This window comes from Artemia franciscana, chromosome 19 (assembly GCF_032884065.1).
Source record: "Artemia franciscana chromosome 19, ASM3288406v1, whole genome shotgun sequence".
Lineage (NCBI taxonomy): Eukaryota > Metazoa > Arthropoda > Branchiopoda > Anostraca > Artemiidae > Artemia > Artemia franciscana.
Window position 1 is genome coordinate 22,615,507 of NC_088881.1, and position 25,569 is coordinate 22,641,075.

Sequence of the window (25,569 nt, forward strand, 5' to 3'; positions counted from 1 at the left end):
TTTTATATTAATGTTATGAAAGAGAAAACTTTAAAGTATGTTTTGTTTTCAGTAAAATGTAATGGTGCTCTTGCATTTAGAAGGTTTTGGGGGCGTTAGTCCTATTCCTGTTTGTGGTAATTTGTTTGTTTCAAGTTTGATTGGATTATTTATCTTAATTTCCGTTTGTTTTGGGCCTCGTTCGTTTAAAATTTGAATTATTGTATCGCTTTATTCCTTTTTAATTTTGGTTTCAAAAATGGCTATGTACTTTTCTTCGAAAAATCGTTTTTTGGAAAATATTTTTATGGCACTTGGTATTAACCCAGTGACAAATAGCGATCGCAAATTCTGTCGGTCTGTCTGTCTGTCTATCCCGGTTTTGTTACTTCAGGCACTTCCAGGCCAGCTAGGACGATGAAACTTGGTAGGCATATCAGGGACCGAACCAAATTAAATTAGAAATAGTCGTTTTCCCGATTTGACCGTCTGGGGGAGGAAGTGGGGGGCCGGTTAATTCGGAAAAGATAGAAAAAATTTAGTATTTTTAACTTACGAACTGATGATGGGATCTTAATAAAATTTGATGTTTGGAAGGATATCGTGTCTCAGAACTCTTATTAAAAATCCCGACCAGATCCGGTGACGTTGGGGGGATTTGGAGGGGGAACCTAAAATCTTGGAAAACGCTTAGATTGGAGGGATCGGGATGAAACTTAGGTGGGAAAAATAAGTACAAGTCCTAGATACGTGATTGACATAATCGGGACGGATCAGCTCTCTCTGGGGGAGTGGGGGGGTTAATTCTGAAAAATTATAAAAATCAGGTATTTTTAATTTACGAAGGAGTGATCGGATCTTAATGAAATTTGATGTTTGGAAGGATATCATGTCTCAGAGCTCTTATATTAAATCTCGACCTTATCCGGTGAAGGAGAAGTTGGGGGGCGAAACCTAAAATCTTGGAAAATGCTTAGAGTGGAGGGATCAGGATGAAACTTGGCGGGAAAAATAAGCACAAGTCCTAGATACGAGATTGACATAACCGGAACGGATCTGCTCTCTTTGGGGGAGCTGGGGAGGGGAAGTTAATTCTAAAAAATTAGAAAAATGAGGTATTTTTAACCTGCGAAAGAGTGATCGCACCTTAATGAAATTTCATATTTAGAAAGACCTCGAAACTCAGATCTCTTATTTTTTATCCCGACCGGGTCCAGTGTCATTAGGGGGGGGGGCGAAAATCTTGGAAAACGCTTAAAGCGGAGAGATCAGGATGAAACTTGGTGGAAAGAATAAGAACAAGTCCAAGATAGGTGACTGACATAACCGGACCGGATCCGCTCTCTTTGGTGGAGACGGGGGGGGGGGAGTAATTCGAAAAAATTAGAAAAAATGAGGTATTTGTAACTTACGAACGGGTGGTCAGATCTTAGTGAAATTTGATATCTAAAAGGATCTTGTGCTTTAAAACTCTCATTAAAATCCCGACCAAATCCGGTGACATTGAAGGGAGTTTGAGGGGGAAGCCGGAATTCTTGGAAACGTGAAATCGAGGTATCTTACGAATGGGTGATCGGATCTCAATGAAACTTGATATATAGGAGAATTTTATGTCTCAGATGCTCCATTTTCAATTCGAATCGGATCCGGGGATGTAGAGGGTTGGATGGGGGAAACAGAAATCTTAGAAACCGAAAATCTTGGAAAACGCTTAGAGTGGAGATATCAGGATGAAACTTGATGGGAAGAATAAGCACAAGTTATAGATACGAGATTGACATAATTTGTACGGATCCGTTCTCTTTGGGGGAGCTGGGGGTCGTTATTGGAAAAATCCAAAAAATTGAGGTATTTTTAAATTAAGAACGGGTGACCGGATCTTAATGAAATTTGAAATTTAGAAGGGGCTCATGTCTCAAAGCTCTTATACCAAATCCCGACCAGATATGTTGATATTGGGGGGGGCTGGAGGGGTAAACCAGAAATCTTAGAAAATGTTTATAAATGTCGTAGATACGTGACTGACGTAACCGGACTGAATCTGCTCTCTTTGGGGGAGTTAGGTGGTGGGGTTCAGTGCTTTGGCGAGTTTTGTGCTTCTGGACGTGCTAGGACGATGAAAATTGGTAGGCGTGTCAGGGAGCTGTACAAATTGGCTTGATAAAGTCGTTTTCCCCGATTCGACCATCTGGGTGGCTGAAGGGAGAGGAAAAAGTAGGAAAATTAAGGTATTTTTAACTTGCGAGAGGGTGATCGGATCTTAATGAATTTTTTAGAAGACACCTCGTGACTCAGAGCTCTTATTTTAAATCCCGACCGGCATTAAGCCTCTGATTTTCCTTTTAAAGCAATCTATTGATTCTTAGAGTTTTGCTAGATCTCATACCATATGAGCTCTTGGCTCTTGGCTTTTCCGACCTCGTCACAAGTGCCATATGAGCTCTTAGCTCTTGTTTTTTTAATTGGTTACTATAGAAGCTGCCTCCGAGAGCACGTTCTGGAAGCCTGCTAACTCCTATGGTTTTGAGACATAAACTTAAATCAAACCATATCAATCTTTAATTTCTTCACTGTCGGTTCTGTATTTTTCATAATCCTTTGAATTGGTACAGCGTGCTGTAGATAATCTTTCGTTATTGGCTAATACTGGATAGTGTTTAGTATAGAACCACTGCAGATACAACAGTCATGTTACCCCTACAAAGATGTGATTTTTTCTCAGCAAATTAAGCAGGACACATTGTTTGCCAATTGTGGAACTTGCAATCCCCTGCATTTTAACCGAATTCGGGCTAAAAATCTTAGTTTACGGCAAATAATGGGAGATATCCTTTATTCCTGAAAAAAGTTATTGCGTATTTTCCATCTCTGTTTAAAGGAGTCCTCTACTGATATTTGTATGACCGCAATCTTGATAAAATCTCCCCTCTCCCCTGGGAAAATAAAGAAAGATAGGGGAAACAATAGTGGTAAAAATGATTTTTTTCGTTTTGTTTTGCAGAATGGAGGGGAGTGCCTTAAACTTTCAGTTTTGGGTTTTCGAAAACGAGGGTTTCAAAGGTATACTTTTTATGGCAGTCGGACATGTTTTTTGAGGGTTTCAAGCTCTTCCGAACTTCTCAGGAATTTCTTCTCGAAATCGCAAAATTGCTATTCAATTGAACCTGACTGAAAATTACCGTTCTCAAAATGGCGTTGCATGAAAATATTTAACACGAGGTATCTCATTCTTTAAATGTCAGCTTCTATCAGCCATGGTTGGCTCTTTACTAGATTGCCGTTACATCTGCAACCATGATACGTTGGATTCCGTGTACATTTCCTTTTCTAGAAGGGAGGGGAGGGGGATGTTTAAGGATTGGGAGGATCCGAGCATATTTCCTCCATTCCAGCATTTACTCTTGCATTATTACCTAATCGGAGGCATAAATCTGTTCGTCGCTTTCGTACCGTTTGCAACTTTAAATTTACTTAGACTTAAGAACACAGTTTTTTCAGTTGCTTCAAGGAGCACATAGCTGACTGATTTGAGGACTGTTGTTATTGTTATTATTTTTTTTAGGTGCTACAAGAACAGAAGATGCAAAGGAGTTACTGTATGCTAGGCAATATTTGATTACCGTTGCCAAAGCGTTTCAACTACAAGCTATCGACATGGTGCACATAAACTATAAAGGTACAATTGTTATTTAATCTCCTGCTTCAAATCTAAATTGACATTGGATTAATTCCTCCAAATTGTGCTAAGGTAGTCTAATAAAGTAAAACGCAAAATTTCAATTCAACATTTTTTTTTTTTGGGAATTTAAACTCTATTTAAGTTCTAACATAATCTCAATATTCAATGGTAAATGGTCTTGAGTAAATGGTCTTGGAAATAAAGACGCTAAAATTATAATACTGTAGGAAAAAGGTCATTTATACACTTGTTTATTTTCGTGATGTACATAGTATACTATTAAGTGTTATCGACACAAATTTTGACGCTTCCTAATAATGCTGATATCATGCATGTCGAAAGGTACATGCACTTGAAAACGCAAAAAAAAAACGTCGAAAAATAACAAACTTACACGGAAATATTAGAAACAATTGTAAAAATCCTGGGAGATCGCAGAAGACTACAGATGTGAAGCCTGTCCCCCCTCTCTCCTTTTGCGTGTTTGCATGACTGATATGTCTTATTAGACCTGAAATATGTACAAGAATAACAATAAAAATTGTAGCTTTTACTAATAGTAAAAGCTAGTGACTAGGGAGCGAGTGGAGAATATTTTTAAGTTAGTCGAACATAAAAGTCGTTACAACGTATCTCATTTTTAATAATTTTACTGGAGTATCAAACTTTTTGACTTTGTCAGAAGGAATGTTTTTTCTTCAAAGATTTAAGTAAAAAGATGTAGATGGAAATTAGAAGGTTCTTCGACGATGGAGGAAAACCCTGTAAAAATCCTTAGGTACAGTTGAATAAATATGGCTTCAGTTCGGTAAAAATGTTGTTACTACTACTACTAACAACCCAATGCAGCACCAAGCCACCTAAGGCCAACACAGCTTCGCACGTTCCTCATCTATCCCAATCTATTCAAAGCCTCCCTCTTTACACCCTCCCAAAAATTTTCAGTTTCCCTCCCTTAAATATTTCCTTACGACATCCTCCCACTCCGTTCGGGGACAACCTATTTTTCATTTGATCCTAGATGGTAAAATTATCAGATTAGCTAAATTGAATGCTATAAAATTTACTTCAGTCAAATTGTATGATATAACCATAAACAAGTGCTACTGAAGTATTTTGTCTCAATCTTGGCTGGTTCCCCTACCTTCTGTGAAGTAAATACACCTCTACTAATGTGACCAATGACAAAGACACAGTAAAAGAACGCCTGCCACTTTCCAAAACATTTAAAGAAAAACGTGACCTACGCTCTTCGGATTCATTCGTAAAGATTGAGGAATTGTAGACGAATTAACGATAATATTTATTTATTAACGATACTTTTATGTAGCTCATACTTATATACTAACGATAATTGACGATAATATTTGTTTACTGAATGTGTTTTTAGATCTCGCTGGTTTGCAGATGCAGTCCATTGAAGGAGCCAAGATGGGTTTTACTGGTAAACAAGTTATCCACCCTGATCAAATCTCAGTTGTAAACGAAGCGTTTTCTCCTTCTCAGGAAAAAATCCAATGGGCTAGAGATTTGATTGCTGAATTTGAAGGGCACCAAGCCACCGGAAAGGTAAAACTTAGGGTTTTATTTACTTTAAAAAATGTGTATAATTTTCTGTGGGCAAGATTGCATGCCTTGTCTCGGGGGGGGGGGCTAGGATGCCCAGAAGGAAGGATTATGGTCAACTTATCCCTTGTGGGAGACGTAAAAGTAAAATTTCAAAGCGTTTGAGTATGTGTGACATTTTTCTGGCAAATAGACTGTTGAAACTCTAGACTCATGAGATCGTGTTTTTCAGTTGGTCGATTTCTGGAATAGTTCCTGTTGGTACCTTTAAAAATTAGGTTTTCACTTATTAACAACTCCTTGGAAATCGGAATGTCTGTGAATTCAAAAGAATTTTCGATTGACATGTTAAGTAAAAAAAAAAGAAGAATAAAAAAAGAATTTAACCATAACTTGCTACCCCTGAAAGGAATATGGACGCATTAATTTGTTTCGGGACTTAGAGGAGTCTAATCGATTATAACAGCAATTATCGGGCGTATACATATAGATAAAATAGTAATGGTTTCCAGATTTTGGAAGGTGGAGTATTATTTCACTCCTGCTTAGGGGCGGATCTGAGCTTAAAGCAACATCATGAAGAAAAAATCCTCCTGGAGGAGTCACTAACCGAGCACACTTGGGAATTTGACTTTTTGGTTTTTTAAACGGATCTAACGGAAAAACAGATTTCCCAGTGACTTTTATTGATTCGTTTCTCGAAGCCTCCTGGGATATTTTTGATTTGATTAATCTTCTTGCATCTCTCGTTCTCGTAAGCACATGCCCCTGTAGTTTGTTGATTTTTAGCAACAAAGGTGTTAAAAAGCATACGCTCTTTTTTCTGGTGATGTTTAGTTTGAACGAACAAATATTATGTTTGGTGTCCCATAAGGCACTAAACTAGCTGTTCAGCCTTTCCTTGCTGTTACGTCCTTTCTTGTTTCAATGACCGGCTGAAATAACCGGTTCTTTGTCAGCACTACCTTAGTATCTTAGTATCTTACCTGACAACTTGAACAAAATGAAACGTTTTAATTTGTAACTTTAAAAAACAGTGGTGTTTAATACATTTCTTTATTTGTCTATGACAGCTGTTTCGATTAAATGATTCTGCTTCTGAAGATTCTGCGTCTGTTCCAAATGAGCTTTCAGGGCTAGTTATGCGGATAAAATAAAAGAGAAGTTGTGAAACGGGCTAATTTACTTACATTAAGGCTCGTGAGTAAGAGCAAAAAACAAGAAGTTTGTACTATAGGTGGAATAAACGTATATATATATATATATGTGTGTGAAAATGTATATAAATGTTTTTGCAATTACCACTTTTTTGCTCTTTACGCAATTTAATATCTTTTCATGATGCAGTATATTCAAAATATTTGATTATTACAGCAGGTCCGATTTCTAACAACGATTTCTTCTAAGATTCAAACTTTTAGTTTACTTTTTTAAGGTTTTTGAATTGTTGTAATCCATTGTTAAAACAGATACAAATATTTTTGCAATTACCAATTTCTTGCTCTTTACGCAATTTAATGTCTTTTCATGCTGTTTACTTTTCAAGAATATTTGACTTTCAAAACGGGAGCCAATATGTCTTCTAGGGGAACACCTGTAAAATTACTTAGGATTGGTTAGTATAAGAAGTAAAGTTTACTAAATTTAAGTGGGAGATTGCAGATAAAACTATAATTTCAACTATAAAACTAGTGATCTTGCAATCCAATTCCTTTGCTTTGCTTCACACGGCCTCTTCTTATAACCCATCTCACTTCAAACACTCTCTCTCTCTCTACGCTTGCCATCTTTGGCCTTTAGCTCTTGCTTTGCTTGAATGGAGCTACAGAAATAACCATGACCCCATATTATTTTGGACAACTTTTACGTTTCTAGCTTAGATCATTTGGCTGTTTATTCCGTGTGTATATGCGAAAAACATTATGTGTATATGCAAATTTATCTTTTATTTTGGAGATAATCAAAAGAGTTCCCACCCTCTGCTCGCTTCTCCCACTAATTAGCCTGTCCTAGCTTGGTTCTTTGATCTTCACTTTGATTTTCGTAAATAATATACTCTTAGAAATATGCCCTCCCCCCTCACTCGCTTTGATCAAAAGCATGGACCTTATGTCCTCCCATGATGTAACCTTGGTACTATTCCAAGGTTATATGTCTGGATATTTTTGTCGGTGAATTTTGTTTAGGTTTCTGCAGTCTTTAGCCATTCAGAGACTGATATTTCTCTTAAGGATCATCCGAGAGATGCACAACTCTCTTTTAGGCGAAAAAAATAAAACTTTGTGGGCCAGCTTAATATTAATGACCATATAAGGTATCAACACTTCCATTAATACATGAATATGTTACTTTATGTTAGTGTTGTGGGCTAGTGTCACAGTGTGTTAATATACAAGATTTTATTCTTTGAGAAATATCGTGATATTCAGTTACAACTTGCATGGCCTTCGGTCCTCGCAAAAGTCCTCGCTTCACATTTCCCATTTTTATAGCTTATAGCAATGTCATGAATCCAAATTTATTGAAACTTATTTCTTTTTTCCCTCAAAATCGAGGAGTATATAAAATACATACATGAAATTGCAGAAGAAAAACGAAATACTTCAACAAACGAAACAAAGCATTGATATAAAATAGGCTTAATAGCATAACTGAATAAAATACGTAAGAAAATAACAACAACAAAATACCTAAAAATTTTTAGATTCTGGAAAAAAGAAAAAGATTGTTCATCAATGGAAAATTTTCAGACTTATGATAAAAATTATCCCTCTTAATCCTAACTAATTCCAACGGCTCTTCAATTTTAAATATCAAAACTAATTCAGCGTTACTAAAACAAATTGGAAAACCAAGTAAAAATTTACAATATTTAAAATAGCAAACGCGAATTGAAGATAAATCGCAGATTTTAAAATCTCGGAAAAGAAAGGCAGGATAGAGAACATACGAGAGGGCAACTATATTAAAAAGAAAACCTAAAATATCGCGGCGGTAGATACCACAAAGCCTAGTATTGAGCCAAATGTCTTTCTAATTTTTTATTAGATATTTGACTATTTCGTATTTCTATCTTTAATAGTTTACTTGTTTAACCAGAAGACATACTAACAGACACAAATAAAATTCATTTTATATGTTTAAATAGCTAAAGTACTACTCAAATAATACTTTGTATTACTCAGCCAAATTCTCCTTTTTTATCGAAAAGCCCGCAAGATGTCAGCAATAGCAGACAAAGAAACCATCGCATCGGTCTCGTGGTGCTCCAGCATTTGACCCAGGCATGATGTCATTATGTATCATGTTTTTTTTTTTTTTTTTTTTTTCGGTGGTCTTTTTCTATTTTTTTATAGCTTACGAGAATATCCATTGCTCCCAGACTATTTTGAAGCATCTGACTTTTTTATTTTGAATAGTTATATGTAAATTCAGTATAACGGTCTCATATACATGATTGCTTATAAGCATCTAAATTAGTGTTTGGGACAGTTCTATTCATAATTTTTAAAGTGGTGATATCTTCTCAATGTTTGAATAGAATTTGGCTTTTAGGCTTTCTGCCCTGATAGTTTGCATTAAAAGAAATATAAATTAAGCTTTCTTCTGAAGATTTTTATTGTTTCTTGCTGAAAACATTCCAACAGACTTGTGTTTTATTCGTTTAAAACAATGAAGATACAGAACTATTTTTAGTAGGGAACTCTAAATTCAGTTAATAATAAAATATAGTTTAGCTTTTTTTATAGTTCAAAAGATGTTCACTAAGTAGTTGCTAAAATCTATTGAAATAGGCCGTTTACGTTACTCGTTATATTTTATTCATGCATATACTAATTAGTGTATCGTTGTAGTAACACTGCCATTCCTTAGAAACCATACCCCTATTATGCTATTACCTATTAGATACAATCCCCCCATTGCTCTTCCTGGCCGAAGGGCCATCAGACGGAGATCAGCACCGTCGGTTTGGACCTTAAGGGTCTAGTGCCACAACCTTTACTTTATTTTTTTATACCCCTGTTAGGATTGGCTGAAATGACCCGATTTCAATATTATTGCCTTGAAGTTGTATTGAGGATTGAATTCCTTGTGAGTTTGAAGCCTCTACACTAGGCGCACGAAGGATTGTTATTCCCTTAGAATCGCAATAATTTTAACGGTTTTCTTTATAGTCTCTTGTATTTTCGTATAATGCAAAGTTGTAGTGGTTACTTTTAAGTCACCCCCTCCCTCTCTCCTCGCGATTTTTTTTAGAAACGTGTTTTATATTAATAAATATGTGATCTAATGTCTTTCTTGTTTGCCTAGCTCTTTATCATTTTCAGGGCGCATTCAACTTCCGTGGCCACATGATTGATATGCCGCTTGTACTGCAGGCGAAGAATGTGTTAAAGTTAGCAGAAGCCATGCCAAAGAAGAATTAACTTTTTTACGTTTTTGGTGAAGTTGTTGGTACCTAGGATATGCATATTTTTAATTATACCATTTTCAGTTAAATGTAAAATGACTAGTGCATAAAGAGAAGGTATTCATGAACGCGTCCCCCTCCCCTCTCGTGGAACCTTGAAATTTTGCTACTGTTTACCATTTCGTATGTTTTGTCTATAATTGTCCCTACTTTTTTTTATTTTTTATCCCCCCCCCCCAAACCGGATCAGCTGTTATATTGAATATATATAGAAATACTTTTGTGTAAAATAAAGGAAATATTATAAAAAAGTAAAGGTGGTTGTACATTTATATTTTAATATTTTAAATGTTGTAATATATTATTTCACTTGTTATTCTAATAATTTTTGGGAGTAGGTGATAAGTTTAATGTCATCGGGAGGTGTGGAGGTGGAATTGAAACGAAAATCAATTAGGGATTGTTTTGGGTTTGAAAATCAAATAAGTGAATATTTATGTTATACGCTGATAAATTACTTACAGGTGGTTTGTATTTGGAGAAGAAACTATTTATAGAGGATTTTGGGGAGTTCCTTTATCTTAGAATACAGAAGAAAGATAGCATAAGCGACGCTGAATCTGTATGGCGAGAATATAATAATCTTGCTAAGTAGAGGAGATGTGGCAAATCTCTTCAGTTGACTTTATGAAAGTATTTTGTTAAAGATATTGGATTATCAAACGCGGAGTTATCTAAAAAAAAAAGCACGAGAGACATGAGGGTAATACTTTAGAAGATCTAACTCCCTCCATTTGTATTCTGAGATGTGCAGGATTTGAATTTAGCTTAGCTAACTGCAGAGTTTCCCTTCAGAAAACTCTTTTTGTTCTAAAAACCGTCACCTGACAAGATGTTGGACATGTCGCTGTCAGAATCTCCAACAGGCAATCTGGATCTTTGAATTAAACTTTGTCTTCATCAATTTCTTCTTCTTTCTTTCAAACTCTTTTAAAGGTCTTCACTATTTGGTATGTATTGTCTGTGTCAACTTCCCTGGCTTTGGTTACATCATTCTGTATACTCTACTCTTTAAGGATCTGTAATAACTTTTCTTCAATATTGTCATGCGGGTGTGCTACTTTTTATGTCGGCGAAAAGCTAAGGTCGTTGAAATCAAATGAATATCTTATTCTTGCACGTCTATCGTATATCTTCACTCCAACAGATTTAGTCAGAGCTACAGTTTTTCTTTAAGTCTTTCATCTCGTCATCGAACTTATTTCTAAGGTTCTTTCTCCAAACAACAGTTGCATTAAGAGGCTGTCCCGAAAGGAGTCTCTTTAAAGTTGGCATGAAGTGTGTACATTTCTCCAGAAAGCTAGATTAGTGTAAGATCAGTTGGTTTTTCGTCAGAAACTTTGGTACTCTTTTTTCTGTTTGTGTCAATCTATGGTTGTTTAAAAATAAGAACTAGCCTTCCTTGTTTTCGTTTTTCATGTCTCCCTTTTGTACCTGAATCAGTTTATGATTCAGGGCTGTGACAAAAAGTGGCTCCAAGTGTCGTTTGCTAGTCTTTTCGTTTCCTCGGGTTAGTTCTGAATTCCATGGGCACAGACTAGGGTGAACAACCTAAAATAAAATTTGCTTTTGAAGGGGTATGTGAGCTATATCAATCAGTCAAATTATCTGTTCATTTAACAAAAGGTGATTATTTATTCTACGTGATGTTTATCTTATAAATACATGACTATTTTTATTTGTTTCATATGTTGATTTTCCGCTAAATATTTCTATTAGAGGAGAAAAGAATCAATAATGTCGTGATTTAAAGTAGCGATAGGGAATCTTCTCATCATTATCAAAAAGGCAAAGCATTTTTCAATCCCCGCAGGATATGTGATCCGGAGTGGACATTTCTTCTTACGAAGTCTTGACTTTGTTATTTTTTATTTTTTTTAACTGAAATGGGTCAAATTTCTGCCTATTACCTGTTTTGAAATGTAAATGGAGCTATCTATCTGTCTCTATTTTATTTTATAAAAGGAAACACTATTGTTTTCCAAATGAAAGTAAAGAGTTACATGGATACTTAGAATAGAAATTTTTTTGTATTTGAGGGGTTTTTTTCCGTTCTTAACCTCTTTTTTTACGCTGAAACTTTATAGTGTTTTACTGACAACATTTATGGGTGCATCAAATCTGTTTATTGAGTAATTACAAGCGCTTTATTTATCCAAATGGTTTTGAAACATTCAAACGAGAATTTTACTGTTTGAAGCAAATGAGTGTCCATTAGCGTTTCCATTCAGCACGGATTGTGAACTTTGAAATTGCTTTTGTGATTTGAGAAGTAGTTCCATATGCATTGGGAACCACACGTTAAACCTTAGCAACAATATCAAGGGTTAAGGAGCAGACAGTTCCCCTCATATAGAGATCAGCTTTTGTCTGTTTTAAGATTTGATGTAGCCTTTTACTTTAGTTTGTGAAAACTTGTTTTTTATGTTTAATTACCATTGGTTTTTAATACCATACCCAGGGCTACCTAGAACTGAGAATGTTTCTGTCTCCTAACCCTGTCCTTTAAATAAAATTCTAGCTTTTGCAGGGCAATAGTCAAAAAAAGAGCTCATTTGGTGCATTTGGATTTCGAAATAAAGTAACATCTTCTAAAAAAAGCTATTGTTACCGAAACAATAAGAGAGCTTTTGACACCTCAATAACCCTACTGCGAAATTGCAATATTTGTTGAATGCATTTGAAGAACCTTTGAGGCAAAATTTCAGAATAAGGGCCTAAAAAAAAATTGAGGCTTAAGTAGCATACCCCCCCCCCTACCATAGAGAGTTCTTTGACGAACATCGATATAGATGGTGTGCACATAAGGCTACTATGATAGCCATTAGTTTATTGAATAAACTGTGTAATAATGGGTCATATTTTTAGGGTTAATGACGAATGGTGTTCTTTGCAATAGTATGGCCTCTGAGACTGACAGACTGAAAAAATATGACTTCAGCAGTTATCAAAATTTTCAACCTTAGCCCTGTGGTCGTGCTCGACAGGATAACAGCATTTGGTCCTGTTCGAACCATTTCAGTGGCGTAATATCTTCTGCTATTCAAAAATAATGCTAGATATATAAGTGGTGATAGTGCGATAAATGAGTTTCTGAAATATGGTGGCTCTGAGGTTAAAAATAAGCTACTGAAGATTATGAATATGATTTTTGACAAAGGGGAAGTATCTAATGATTTCAGGAATACGTTAATTAAACCACTGTACAAGAAAGGTGACAAGAGTGAGCATCATAATTACCGAGGCATTAGTCTGGTCTCTGTAGGTAGCAAATTACTTGGTAATATGATACTTTTTGGACAGAGAGGCTGCAGACAAAGTTTTAAGAGAAGAACAGTGCGGTTTAGAAAAGGTAGAGGGTCTGTCGACCAAGTTTTCACTCTTAGGTTAATAATTGAGAAGTCCCTTCGTTGTCAAACACCTTTCACCTGTGGTCCTCATTTTTGTAGATTATGAGCAAGCGTTTGATTCTGTTGGTATAAGAGCATTAGCAAAGGTCTTATCCTTGTATGGTATACCAGACAAATACATTAAACTGATTTGTGCTATGTACGAGAATAATACTGCTGCGGTTAAGGTAGAAAATGACGTTAGCAGCTGGTTCTGTATTAAATCAGGAGTTAAGCAGGTTTGTGTTCTATCCCCCTTCATATGGATCATTTAGATGGACTTTGTATTAAGGAGTATAGGAAAGGCAATTGGAGGCAACGGAATCAAATGGGGAGGAAAAACTCTCTTGGATTTAGATTATGCTGATGATTTAAGCATATTAGATAAAAGTGTGAGCAAAAGGAATGAATTTTTAGAGTTTTTGCGAGTTCAGGGTGTTAGAATAGGTTTGAAAATTAATATTAAGAAGACTAAGTCACAAGGGCTAGGAATAAGTGGAGATGAAAAGGTTGACGTTGGGTAACGAAAAGATTGATCTGGCGGGCAGTTTCACTTACCTTGATAGTATTATTACTAAAGACGGGAGCAGTGAAGATGTTAAAAGTAGATGTTAAAAAGTTATTAGTAGTAGTAGTATATATAAGTAAAAATTCGGATGAACCCTGTCTTAATAATCTATGGCTACTGGTTTGATATGATGATATTCAAAATGAAAAAGGCTTGCATGACCGTGTTTCTCAGGAAAAACAAGGAATCGATATTTTGTACATCGTTTTTTTTTTTTTTTTTTGGTTATCATGCGTGTTGGATTTCATTATACAATCTGGTTTTATTTTCTAATAGCTTCTGGTGATCAACTTTTAAATTAATTAGTTTCGCACATTTCAAATTTCGACATCGTTGTATCGTGGAAGCAACGATTTCAAGAGCCCTTACACCAAGAAAGGCAGAAAAGCTGCCTAAAATAAAAGTTAGCCTAAACTAAACATCGAAAAAACGAAATGCATGGCCACAACAGATTTGCCCCAGAGCATTGCTTGCGGAGGCCAACAGTTAGAACAAGTGGTTTATTTTAAATACCTAGGAAGTGTAACTGAAAACAGGATCTTCCACAAAAGAAGTGATCATGATAATCGGTCAAGCCAGTGGAGCCTTCATTAGACTACGGAAAAATCCTGCGTTTTCATAACTCTGCAAAATCCTTCAATAAAAGTACGGAGAAAAGCTGTGCTTGCATAACCTTTTTCACAAAATTTTTGTTTTTTGGAATAATTCAGCCAATTCCTCCAAGAAACATCTCAGGCATCACGCTCAAGAAATCTAAGGATGGACCTCGAAAAGAGACTTTGACGGACATCAACTAAGAAAGTAATCAAGGATTTGTCATTTATTGATGTCTGCTGGGCCAAGGATACATGCCGTACAATTTTAAGCCGATCGGAAGTTTGCATACCAAGAGAGTGTCAAAGCCATTCTCATGGAATCAAACACTTCTAACAGAAAATTTTATTCTTCCTCGCTCATTATTTGTATCTCCCAAAGTCATCATTTGTATCTTCCAAATCGATGCATTTGTATCTCCTACACTTTTGCCTCTTGCTGACATTTTTCTTTGACTCTTATCTCATAAAACATACTAATGTTCGTAATCCAAGGATGCTTAAGAAGCAGAAAATTTGTTAATTTACGTGGAAAGCTGTTAAGCTGCTCATGAATCTGAAAAAAATTCAACCGCTGCTTTCCCTTTCTCTTTTCATAGCCGTTTAAATAACTTTTTCCGCAAAACAAGTTTTTCAAAGAAAAGATAAGAGCTCCGTTAAACCATAAATGAGCCAAAATAAAGTCAAGTAATCTTCCAAGCGTAAAATTAACATTAACAAATTAATGAAACAAAAAAAATTGCAATGAAAAACCGAGTCGAACTCAAAACGAGAAAAAATTAGCATGAGTAGGGCTAACAACCCCCATGCCTTCCAAGACTAGAACATAATTTGCACTTTACTGAAAAAAAAACAACAAATCAACGTTGAGTGTCAGTTTAACTTTAACATACAGACTGCCTGTTCATGGATTATTCTTTATGGTTGATTGTGTGTGGCTATGCTGTTTGACCTATGTGATTGTATGGATGAGTAGGGTTAAGGCCTCATTCAAGCGCTGGTCTATATTAATCCCTAATTTAGGAAAACAGTCTTCCTTTTCTCCTTCTGTCTTTTTTTTTTTTTTTTTTTTTTTTTTTTTTTTTTTTTTTTTGTGCTGTTGCATTGATGATTTCTCTTTTCATGATATACTGATATTCATTCCTGAAAGTCCTAATAATTGTGGATTTATTAAACTTAACAATAGTGAAAACATTTCAAATATGTTTTGTTTTCAGTAAAGTACAAATTATGTTCCAATCTGGAGAAGAAATGGGGGTTGCTGATCCTGCCAATGTTAGTTTTTTCTCGTTTTAACTGAAACAAGTCTAGATTGACTATTCCGTCTCAATTTATTAAAATACTAGTACAATATTTTTACTATTACAACGTCTGGCTGCATCTTCCAGATCTTCGGTGATTTTCACCATTGCCTCCCCTTCACGCCTTTTAGGTAATATTTAAATGCTTTCTCCACATTCTTTACATTCCTCTTATTTTCATTTTATCTATTACTCTAATATCTCTTGAACAAGTCCTTCCTCTTATCTATGAAACATAAAGCATCATCACTAGTGTTTCTTCCTCTGTTCCTAACTTTCTTCCCTAAGACACGATTAGCGGCTTCACTAACTATTCCATCCATCTTCTACATTGACAAAATTTAAACTGTCAAGTTTAGTGTTCAACTGTTCCCGGAAAGTTTCTCTCAAATTCTCATTCTGGAGTCTACGATGGCCATAGCTTACCGGAAGGTAGTTACCCTTCCTAGATTTCAGCTTTAAATTAAAGTTAGACACTATTTTGTGGGGATCTTTACTTTTAACATCAATAACAGCACTTCTATATAACCTAGTAACTTGTATTGATCCTGTCAGTCTTTGGTTTACATTAAAATAGTTATTAAGATTAGCTGTCTTACCGTTATATGAACACCATATCAACTTATGGGCCATTTTATGACCAAATATTTTATTGGTTGTAAATTGATTGTTCTACCTACAAACTTGCGGCAGTAATTAATCATCACTGTTTGCTTCTCCTACAGGGAATTTACCTAGGCTAAGGTACCGTCTTTTCCTATCTCTACCGACTTGAGCGTTAAAATCTCCTAATAAGAAGACCATAGTTCTATCTGGGACCCTAACTAGTTGTTCCTGTAGCTGTAAAGAAAATTGATCCAAGTCACAGCCGTCCCTGTCAGTCGGTTCTACAAAGGCATACCCTGTACTTTCTATTCCTAATACCCTGCAGTTTTTAATAATAAAATGAGTGATTCGTATCCTATTATTAACACCTTCCCAACCTAAATAAGACTTAGAAGCTTCCTTATTCATCGCAAGCCCCACTCCCTGTCTATATACCCAATCCTTTCTGCCTGAGTAAATAAATTCTATATTACCTTAATTTCATGTTTCCCACCCCCCGAGATATGGATTTTTAAAGTTCCCAATAAGTTCGGTTCGAACCGTATGAATTCGTCAATCAAAATGTAGATACATTAGGTATATTTTAATATTGCTGCATTCCAATTTGTAACTTTTATATTCTTTAGCTCATTGAAATTATTTTGGCCTCAAGAAAAGCGATGATCCCAGAATCAGTTTACGACGAGGACTAACACATTTTCTCAAGCCTATACAAAGCACTTAAGCCGAACAGCAAGAAGCCACAGCAAGAAGCCACTGAACTTCCAGTCGAATTGAGGCTTTTTTTCTATCTGACACAGTTTCTATCTATCAAATCAAATTTTGAAAGCCTCTGTTTCCCAAGACAAAATTTCTTCAGCGCTATTTGAAAGTGAAATGGGTAGATAATTTAAAAGAAAGCACCTGCTCGTATCTTATTTTAGGTTAGGGATGTGATAATGTTAAATATAACAACCTTAATAACGAAGCAGCTGTTTTCTCTCCTCTAAAACTGTTAGACATTTCCCCTTACAACTCCACTTGGTTAGGCCAACAAGTTTGAGAATCAATTATTTCAGTATTGGGTCTTTCGTATATAGTTTTGATCAATGAAACCTTTATCAGACCTAAAAGAAGATTGTTTTTCAGTTGTTTCTTGTCAGGTCAGAATTTTGATCACCAGAATTGCCAGAAAAGGCTTTACAATATAAACAGGTATGAGCAGTGTACCCATCCTGCATCCGTCAGTGGTTTTGTGCAGAAAAAATAAACCGCGCACCAGTGTGAACTACGGATAAATGACCAGTTTCGCCGTTTACTTCATTCCAGAAAAAAAGATTATTTTTACTTATAAAACAGGGAACAGATAAGTTTAATTTATCCCATCTAATCATGGCCCCAAAATTCGATCCAAATGAAGTCAAGATTAGTGAGTTTATTGTTTTATATACTATTTGCTACTATGTACCAAGATGTAATGAACGTCTCTTATTTGATTGTTTGAAAAAGATGCTTGTTGGCTACTTTTACACAGATAGCCTACACAATTTCTGCTAATCTTAAAAAAAAAAAAAATCATTGCATGTGTTTGAATGTGGTGCTAGGGCTTATTTTCAACATTAGGAGAGATTTGAGTAATAATTTTAGGCACGTCCTCGTTTTCATTAAAGTCTGATGTCATTAAAATCACCCTTTATTAGATTCTAGAAACAATAAATCCCTTAAAACTCCTTCCCAGGGGATCATAGAGTCTCTGGATTGTTTGTACCAGTGCTGCATTTTCAGGCTCTGATAGGTAAATAATTTTTAGAAAATGGTTACATGCTGGGAATTAATTTTTTATCAGTGGTTTAGCTAGGCTAGGGAGAAATAGGCTACATGACTGAAGCTCTGAAGGACTTTATTTTTTTTGGTGAGTTTTACATTAACAAACTTCTCAAGTAGCTAAGAAATAAACTTACCTTTATAGTCAGAATTGCACCCTGAATCCAAATTAACATTCATTTGTGTTGAAAATGAACTTTACCTGTACTCCTATATATACAAATTCAGGGTAGCCTATATATTTGCAACACTTGTTTAGGGTCATGAAACTTGTTAGTAGGTGCATTTTGACTTTTTGAACATCTTTTCTCTCTTGCAAAATTACTGCAAACTCACCATTATGGAGTTATTATATATTTGCACATTAGGGGGGGGGGGGTAAAGCATAGTATATATTAAATACAGCAATGGTTAGTTTACATATTTAATATATGTTATGCTTCACCCCCACCCCCTGATGTGCAAATATATAGCCCAAATTTGATTCTAAGCTATTACAGATTTGTGGTTTCAAATATCCAATCATCAAAAACAGAAATGGTTGCAATTCTATATGAGTAAATACAGGATATTTGGGCCAGAATAACTCTATAATGGCAAGTTTACTGTAGTTTGGCAAGAGAGAAAAGATGTTCCAAAAGTCAAAATGCATCTATTAACAATAGTTCATGACCCTAAACAATTGTTCAGGTAATAGGAACATTGACCCAATTCTGACTAAAGAGGAAAGTTTGAACTTTACCAGTGCCCCCCCCCCTCAATATGCAAGTAAATGTCCTGAATTGGTTTATGGTAAAATTCTAGTTAATTGACTCCTTGCTATCTCGGGAAGGGGTTAGGTTAGAAAAATTAAACTTTCAGGGATGAGTCTACAGGCTAAAGTGTGTCTAGAGAAGGTATTTTGAAGTACCTCCACTCCTCCCTCTAGAGGGCCCTGACCTTTGATGACATTTAAAAAGTGTGTGCTATAAATATAAAACTTTACAAAATAGATCTTCTGCTTAAATGAAGTACAACAAAATTGTTTTCAGCTTCACAACTTTACTCAATCCCAATTTATAAGGTTTGAATATATGCAAATACATTTCCTAAATTTTAAGAAAAAACATTAATATGGCTCAGAATTTACTCAAATAACAGGAATTGCATATTCAGAACTGAAGGTAGAAAAAAAGCAACTGGTCACTGAAAATTAAGGTAAAATGTTGTTTTGTCAAAATTTTGATAGGTATAGACCTGTCATGTAGGCAAATTTCAGGGCCCCTTAGAGGGAGAAGGAGTAGAGGTGGGTACTTCAAAATACTTTCCTGGGACACACTTAAGCCTTTAGACCCACCCCTGAAAGTTTCATTTTCCTAACCTAACCCCTTTCTGTGATAGCAAGAAGTCAATTAACTAGAATTTTACCTTGGTTTTTATAGAGGTGGTGGCAAAGCTCATTTCCAATGCAAATGCATGCTTATCTAAGATTCAGGGTGTAATTCTGACTGAATGCAAGTTAGTTTTTTGGCTAGGCCTACCTGAATAGTCCATTAATATTAACCTTACCCCATTTCTGTCTTTTTATGACATTTCTCCTCATCTGCATCACATTAATCCTTGACATAGACATAGACATAGTCTATAGTCTAGATATAGACATGACATAGACATAGCTATTACCCTCGAAAACTAAGACTTTTGAAATAGTAAAAGAGCCTTTAATCACATTCTTTACCATGTGCAATCATAAATAGTCATTTTTTCCACAGACATAGCTATTACCCTCAAAAACTAAAACTTTTGAAATAGGAAAAGAGCCTTTAATCACATTCTTTACCATGTGTAATCATAAAATAGTCTAATATCTTCATTTTTTCCATGGACATAGCTATTACCCCCAAAAAATAAAACTTTTGAAATAGGAAAAGAGCGTCTTCCTTATTCCTCATCTTCATCAATGACCTGGTAGCTAAAATAAAAAACCACCTGACTTTTAATGCTGATGACTCCAATCTATTTGGTACCACAGACAACAGTAGCCTACAAATCAATCTCACCCAAATTCAAGCATGGGTAGATAAGTTGCTTCTGTGCTTCAACATCTCAAAGGGTATCACTCTTCATTGTGTCAGTGTTAATCTGCAGAACCAATACACTATGTGCAACAGCAAAACACCATTGACAGTCTTGCTTCCAACTTTTAGTAGTGGTAGAGACCTAGGAGTCCTATTGGGTGACAGTTTAAAATTCCATGAGCACACTGCCTAAGCAGTTTTGAAAGCAAATGCAAATTTTGGATTCTTGAAAAGAACCATCAGCAATCAATTCTCCATAGCTTTTCTGATACTATAGGCTACTAAGCTCCAGTCTGGCCAATCCTGGATTTTGGAACATGTCTTGCTGGTCCTTTCTACAAGAGCAACATCCAGCTCATTGAAGGTGTCCAAAGGAGGGCCACCAAATGTATTGACAGTTTACATGGTCAGTCCTACTCCAGTAGATTACAATCTGCTAACCTCCCAACACTTGTTTCTCAGCATAAGCACAATGGCATGATGCTCACCTACAGGTACCTCCAGCAAGCAGACCAGAAGCTGTTCACCTTCTCTACACCAAAGACAAACATGAGGACTTTCCAAAAAGCTGTTCAAGTCCACTGTTAAAACCAAGGTCCATTAAGATTTTTTCAGCCAGTGAGTAGTGAACAATTGGAATGAACTAAGCCAAGAGACACTCTGCAACCTTGTATGATGAATTCAAAACAAGACTCAACAAGGAATGGGAGCAAGACCATGGAGATTCCAGTGGGAAAACCCCTCCCAGCCCTCACTATCATAACACTCTTGGAAGACAATAGAGTCAGCCTGGAGAATGATGTAGCTTATCATACCCAGCCATCTTGCACACTCAATCTGAAGTTGCTGTTGTGCAGTGGTGCCAACTCTTAATTGCTAGAGAATGGATCTTGAACCACACCTACCATATGTTTACTGTTACCAAGTGGGCTTAAATTATATCTCTCCAGCACTGTCTAGTCCCAATGGTTTGTTGCTTAACCTTAGCACAGCAACCAGATCTATTGCCATCATCAACTATGGAGCATCACAGTTCTTGCAACCAATTCACTCCTATTCCTTAATTCGCAAATTAAGGTAATTTATGTGCTTTTTCCTGAAGTGTACATATCTCTTAGCTATGTCAAGGATTTACACTTGTTCTTTATTCAATAACTATAATAGAAATATAAAGTAGTTGTTTTTCAACTGTTAGCAAAATTACTCAGGGCATGGGATAGATTCTACCTCAAGGTGAACAAATTGCAGGAAATAGTGCTTTGTTGGCTTAGAGTTAGAGATTCAGGATTGTCTTCTGTAACAGTCATGGTCAATCAACATCTACCTACCATTGAGTAGGTGTTACTTGGTATGTCTGATGTGTAAAAATTTGCAACAGTTGTATGCTTTTTGGGAGAGTAGGAATTCTGGTCCTATGTCCTTGGCCTGTACATTCAGAGTAGATATTAGTGCTTCATCTTTTAATGATTTTGTGGACTTTTATTTTGCCTTAAAAAAGGCCATTAGCAAGGAGCTAGGAAAATAAGACTTGCTATTACACACACTGGGCTGCAAAGTACTCTTGCTTTAAGTTATATTTCACACTTAGGTTAAGTTTAGTTACTTAGTTTAAGTTACTTTAAGTTTAGGCTTTCTATTGTTAATGCTAAACATACCTTAAATCCAGAATTCTTACTGGATAGATCAATGGTATATATTTTAATACTCCAGGTGCAGCCATACATACAGGCTTTTTTGTTTAAGGAAGCTGGCCAAGTTTGAAAAATACAAAGTAGAACAAATCTACAAAACATGCTAGAGAATTATGAAACTTCAAGATTTACTGGGAACTTACTTCCAAAGAGTTCCCTGCTTAAGTTTGGTGTTGGTTGAATAACCTTGAAAGAAAAAGAAATGAACATTTGCTTGATAATATTATTTCATTTGTTAATACTGACTATTAGTAGATTTTAGTAAACTACAAAATTAAAACTGAAGTCAAAATGATTGTTTCTTTATTAGTAAAATGAAGAAAAATAAAGATTTCTAAGCTCCACATGCATAAGTTTTTTTGTTACAAAAAAAGCAGAATGTTTGTACTTATTGACTGGCTTATTAATAGTCAATCAGGAAATACAAACTCATCTCTAATTTCCATAATTTGTCTACTTTATTCTATGTCAAAACAGATTCAAAGCATGACCATGATGCATCAGCGAAATTTCTTTACAAAAATTTTACCACATCTTTGGGTGAATTTTGGAATGGGAACTTTTCCTCAATTTACTCAAAGCAAACACATCTTTCAATTAAGTCCAGCTCAAGTTAAGGGTATGCTGAACACAAAATGTATCTATTACAGCTGAACTTTTGAAATTAATACCAATAAATAAAATTGAACTGACAAGGCACATGCAATCTCAAATTATAGCTATCTCAAATTATAATTATATTTAAATAACTTGTTTTACAATAATTTGGCTAATCAGTAATTCTTGCTTGTAAAACTGCATTTGAATTTATTGTCCAGTCTCAGACAACTGAGTGATAGCTTTGGCTTAAACAAAAACAGCATTTTTTTACAAAAAGGTCAGGTAGGCTATAAAACTAAAAAAAATAAGGGCCCTTTGCTGATAGTGTGGTAAATGAGCTTTTTCCTTATAATGGTGGTTTTGAAGCTGCTGATTTAATGATGGTTTGAGACTAGTTACTGAAGATTATGAATATGGTTTTTTGAAAAAGGGGTAGTACCTAGACATTTCAGAAAAACTTTAATTAAACCCCTCAGAAAGAAAGGTAATAAGAGTGATTATGTAATTATAGAGGTATTGGCCTGGTTTCTATAGAAATTAAATTACTTAGCATGATGATACTGTAGATAAAGTTTTAAAGGAAGAACACTGTGCTTCTTGGAAGGGGTGGGGGTGTGTTGACCATATGTTCACTCTGATTAATACTTAAGAAGTGCCTGGGTCATCAGACCCCTTTTGTCTTCACTTTTATAATCTATGAGCAAGCATCTGATTGAGTTCATAGAAGAGATTTAGTGAAGGTTTTATCCTTGTATAGTATACCAGATAAATGTATTAGTGCTATATTCAATAATAATATTGCTGTGATTAAGGTTGGAAATGAGGTTTGTAGTTGGTTTTGTATTGAATCAGGAGTTGCAGCATTGCTATCAATCTCTTTTCACTTGGACTATTTGATGGACTTTGTCCCAAGGAACACAGAAAAGGCCATGTGAGAGGATGGAATCAAATGGGGAAGTAAAATTCTCCTAGACTTGAGTGTCTTAGATGAAATTGTTAGCACAATGAATTACTTTTTGAAAGTGTTGAGTGTTCAGCTGTACAAAATTATGTTTGAAAATTAATGTTATAAAGACTTAGGTTGCTGAAACTGGGAATAAGTGAAGTTTAAGATGTGATCTTGGGTAACAAGAAGATGAATCAAGTGGATGGTTTCACTTACCTAGGTAGTATTTTTTAGTAAAGATGGTAGATGCAAGAAAGATAATAAAAGTAGAATAGCCAAAGGTCAGATGTTTTTTTCACAGTTGAAACAAGTTTGTAAAAATAGGAGAAAAAAGTGTGCAAACCAAGATCAGAATATTCCAACCTATACTGATGACAATGGTCAAGTGTGGTTCAGAAATGCTAGTACTCAAAAAGACAGAGGAGAATTTGTTGCATCTTTTTCAAAGAAATTGTCTAATGTCATTTTTGGTACCCATCTGACTAACTTTCAAGCAGTAGGCTGCAGAAAAATCTGGTTCATTCCTGTTTTCTAGGGCTTTACTGATAAGAAGGTTAAGATAGGTAGTACACATTACACAGATGAAGGATTCCCAAAGATGAACCTTTTTTACTAAAATAATATGAAAAAAACTTCGTTTTCTTAAAGAGTTAAAGAGGCTGCGTCCCAAAGTCGAACCTTAAAACGTACAGGAATTAGAAGAGGCAGTTGGGGGGCTGCCGCCCCCCAAACCCCCAGCTTATAAAGACTCTTTTGTACAGGTTTTTTTTTGGGGGGGGACTTCATTGTTACTAATTACTAGTTTCGGCGCAATGGTTCTCCTGTCCTCTTGTGTTTAACATTTTTCGAAGTTATTCCATTATTCATTCATTTCAATTTTTTGTTAATTAAAAGAGGGCCTTTCCGAAGCCAAGAGCGGGGGGTTAGCAAAAAAACAAAAAACCTGTACAAAAGAGTCTTTAAAAGCTGGGGGTTTGGGGTGCGGCAGCCCCCCAACTGCCTCTTCTAATTCCTGTACGTTTTAAGGTTCGACTTTGGGACGCAGCCTCTTTAACTCTTTAAGAAAACGAAGTTTTTTTCATATTATTTCTGTACGTTTTTCTTCCATGGTGGATATAATTTAATAATTCCTGTACTCCTCGTACAGGAATTAGGAGAGGAACTTGGGTGGCTGCCGCCCCCCCCGCTTTTAAATCATTGTATAAAATAGAAAAAAAAAATAGATAGAATGACTGAAATGTTTCTTTTGCTCATAAGAAGCTAATATCCTGTTATCTCTCAATTGATAAGCTGTCCAGGTGTTATCAAAATTATACACTTTTATTTTGATGTTGTTAAAAAAAACCGCCCGTAATGGACTTGAACCCTTGACCAGAGGATTAAAAGTCCCACGCTCTACCGACTGAGCTAATCACTTGCATGTGTGTAAATATAACTTCTAAATAAGTTTTAAAATTTTCAAATTAACATGGGCTCTTATGGAGAGAAATGCGTTAATTAAGTAGCTAATGCGTGGTTTCTGGAAAACAGGGAAGGAGTTATCGGATCGAGCTGAAATTTCGCGGATAAGCTCCTGGGCCGTAGGGGACCTTAACTTGTGAATTTCAGCCCGATCGGACAACGTTAAAAGGGGGGGTGGGGTTGGGGGGTCGAAACTTTCGAGGGGTTAAGATTTTCCTACGAAACTTTCCAGGAAAATTACTTGGAGAATTCCGCATCGAATGAGTCTTCGTACACCCAGATCCGATGTCGGCTGTGACCTGTAGGCGTCTAGGAAAAAAAAGAAAATGAATTTTAAGTGTCTATGCGTGGTTTCTGGAAAACAGGGAAGGAGTTATCGGATCGAGCTGAAATTTCGCGGATAAGCTCCTGGGCACTAGGGGACCTTAACTTGTGAATTTCAGCCTGATTGGACAACGTTAAAGGGGGGCTGGGGTTGACGGGTCGAAACTTTCGGCCAGATTTTCCCCATGAAGGAAAAGTTGGAGGGGGATGAAATTTGGCAGGTTTCTTAGTTGGAGCTCGGGCTACGAAATGCATCCCTCTGCGATCACTGGAACCGAAGATCGCTTAACATTGTCGTGGGTCGCCTCTTTATAGAGGCACAAGTGTGCCTCCTTGACCATCTGGGGCCAAATAAAAAGTAGGCTGTCTCCAAACAGGATGGGTAGAGGTCATAAGGAAGGATTTGAGAGAAACTGGGACATTTTGGGAGGTTTTAAAGAGAATGATGGATGGAATGGATTAAGAATGCATAGCTGTGTTTCTCTCAGGTTGTTTGGTGCTGCTGTGAGAACTCTGCAACAAAGCTGTTAGTAGT

The 25,569-nt window shown here is 35.9% G+C and overlaps 2 protein-coding genes across 2 annotated transcripts in view; both read left to right on the top strand.

Annotated features, from left to right (window-relative positions):
- LOC136039437 (citramalyl-CoA lyase, mitochondrial-like) overlaps window positions 1-9,731 on the top strand; it is a 31,253-nt gene extending 21,522 nt beyond the window's left edge. The window contains exons 5-7 of the mRNA XM_065723185.1: window positions 3,542-3,655; window positions 5,049-5,227; window positions 9,553-9,731. Of these exons, the coding sequence (XP_065579257.1) occupies window positions 3,542-3,655; window positions 5,049-5,227; window positions 9,553-9,651 (392 nt within the window). The 3' untranslated portion in view covers window positions 9,652-9,731. The remainder of the gene's footprint in view (window positions 1-3,541; window positions 3,656-5,048; window positions 5,228-9,552) is intronic.
- A 7,669-nt stretch (window positions 9,732-17,400) lies between these two features.
- Window positions 17,401-25,569, top strand: part of LOC136039439 (large ribosomal subunit protein uL11-like) — a 29,303-nt gene continuing 21,134 nt past the window's right edge. The window contains exon 1 of the mRNA XM_065723190.1: window positions 17,401-17,560. Coding sequence (XP_065579262.1) covers window positions 17,524-17,560 — 37 coding nt within the window. The 5' untranslated portion in view covers window positions 17,401-17,523. The remainder of the gene's footprint in view (window positions 17,561-25,569) is intronic.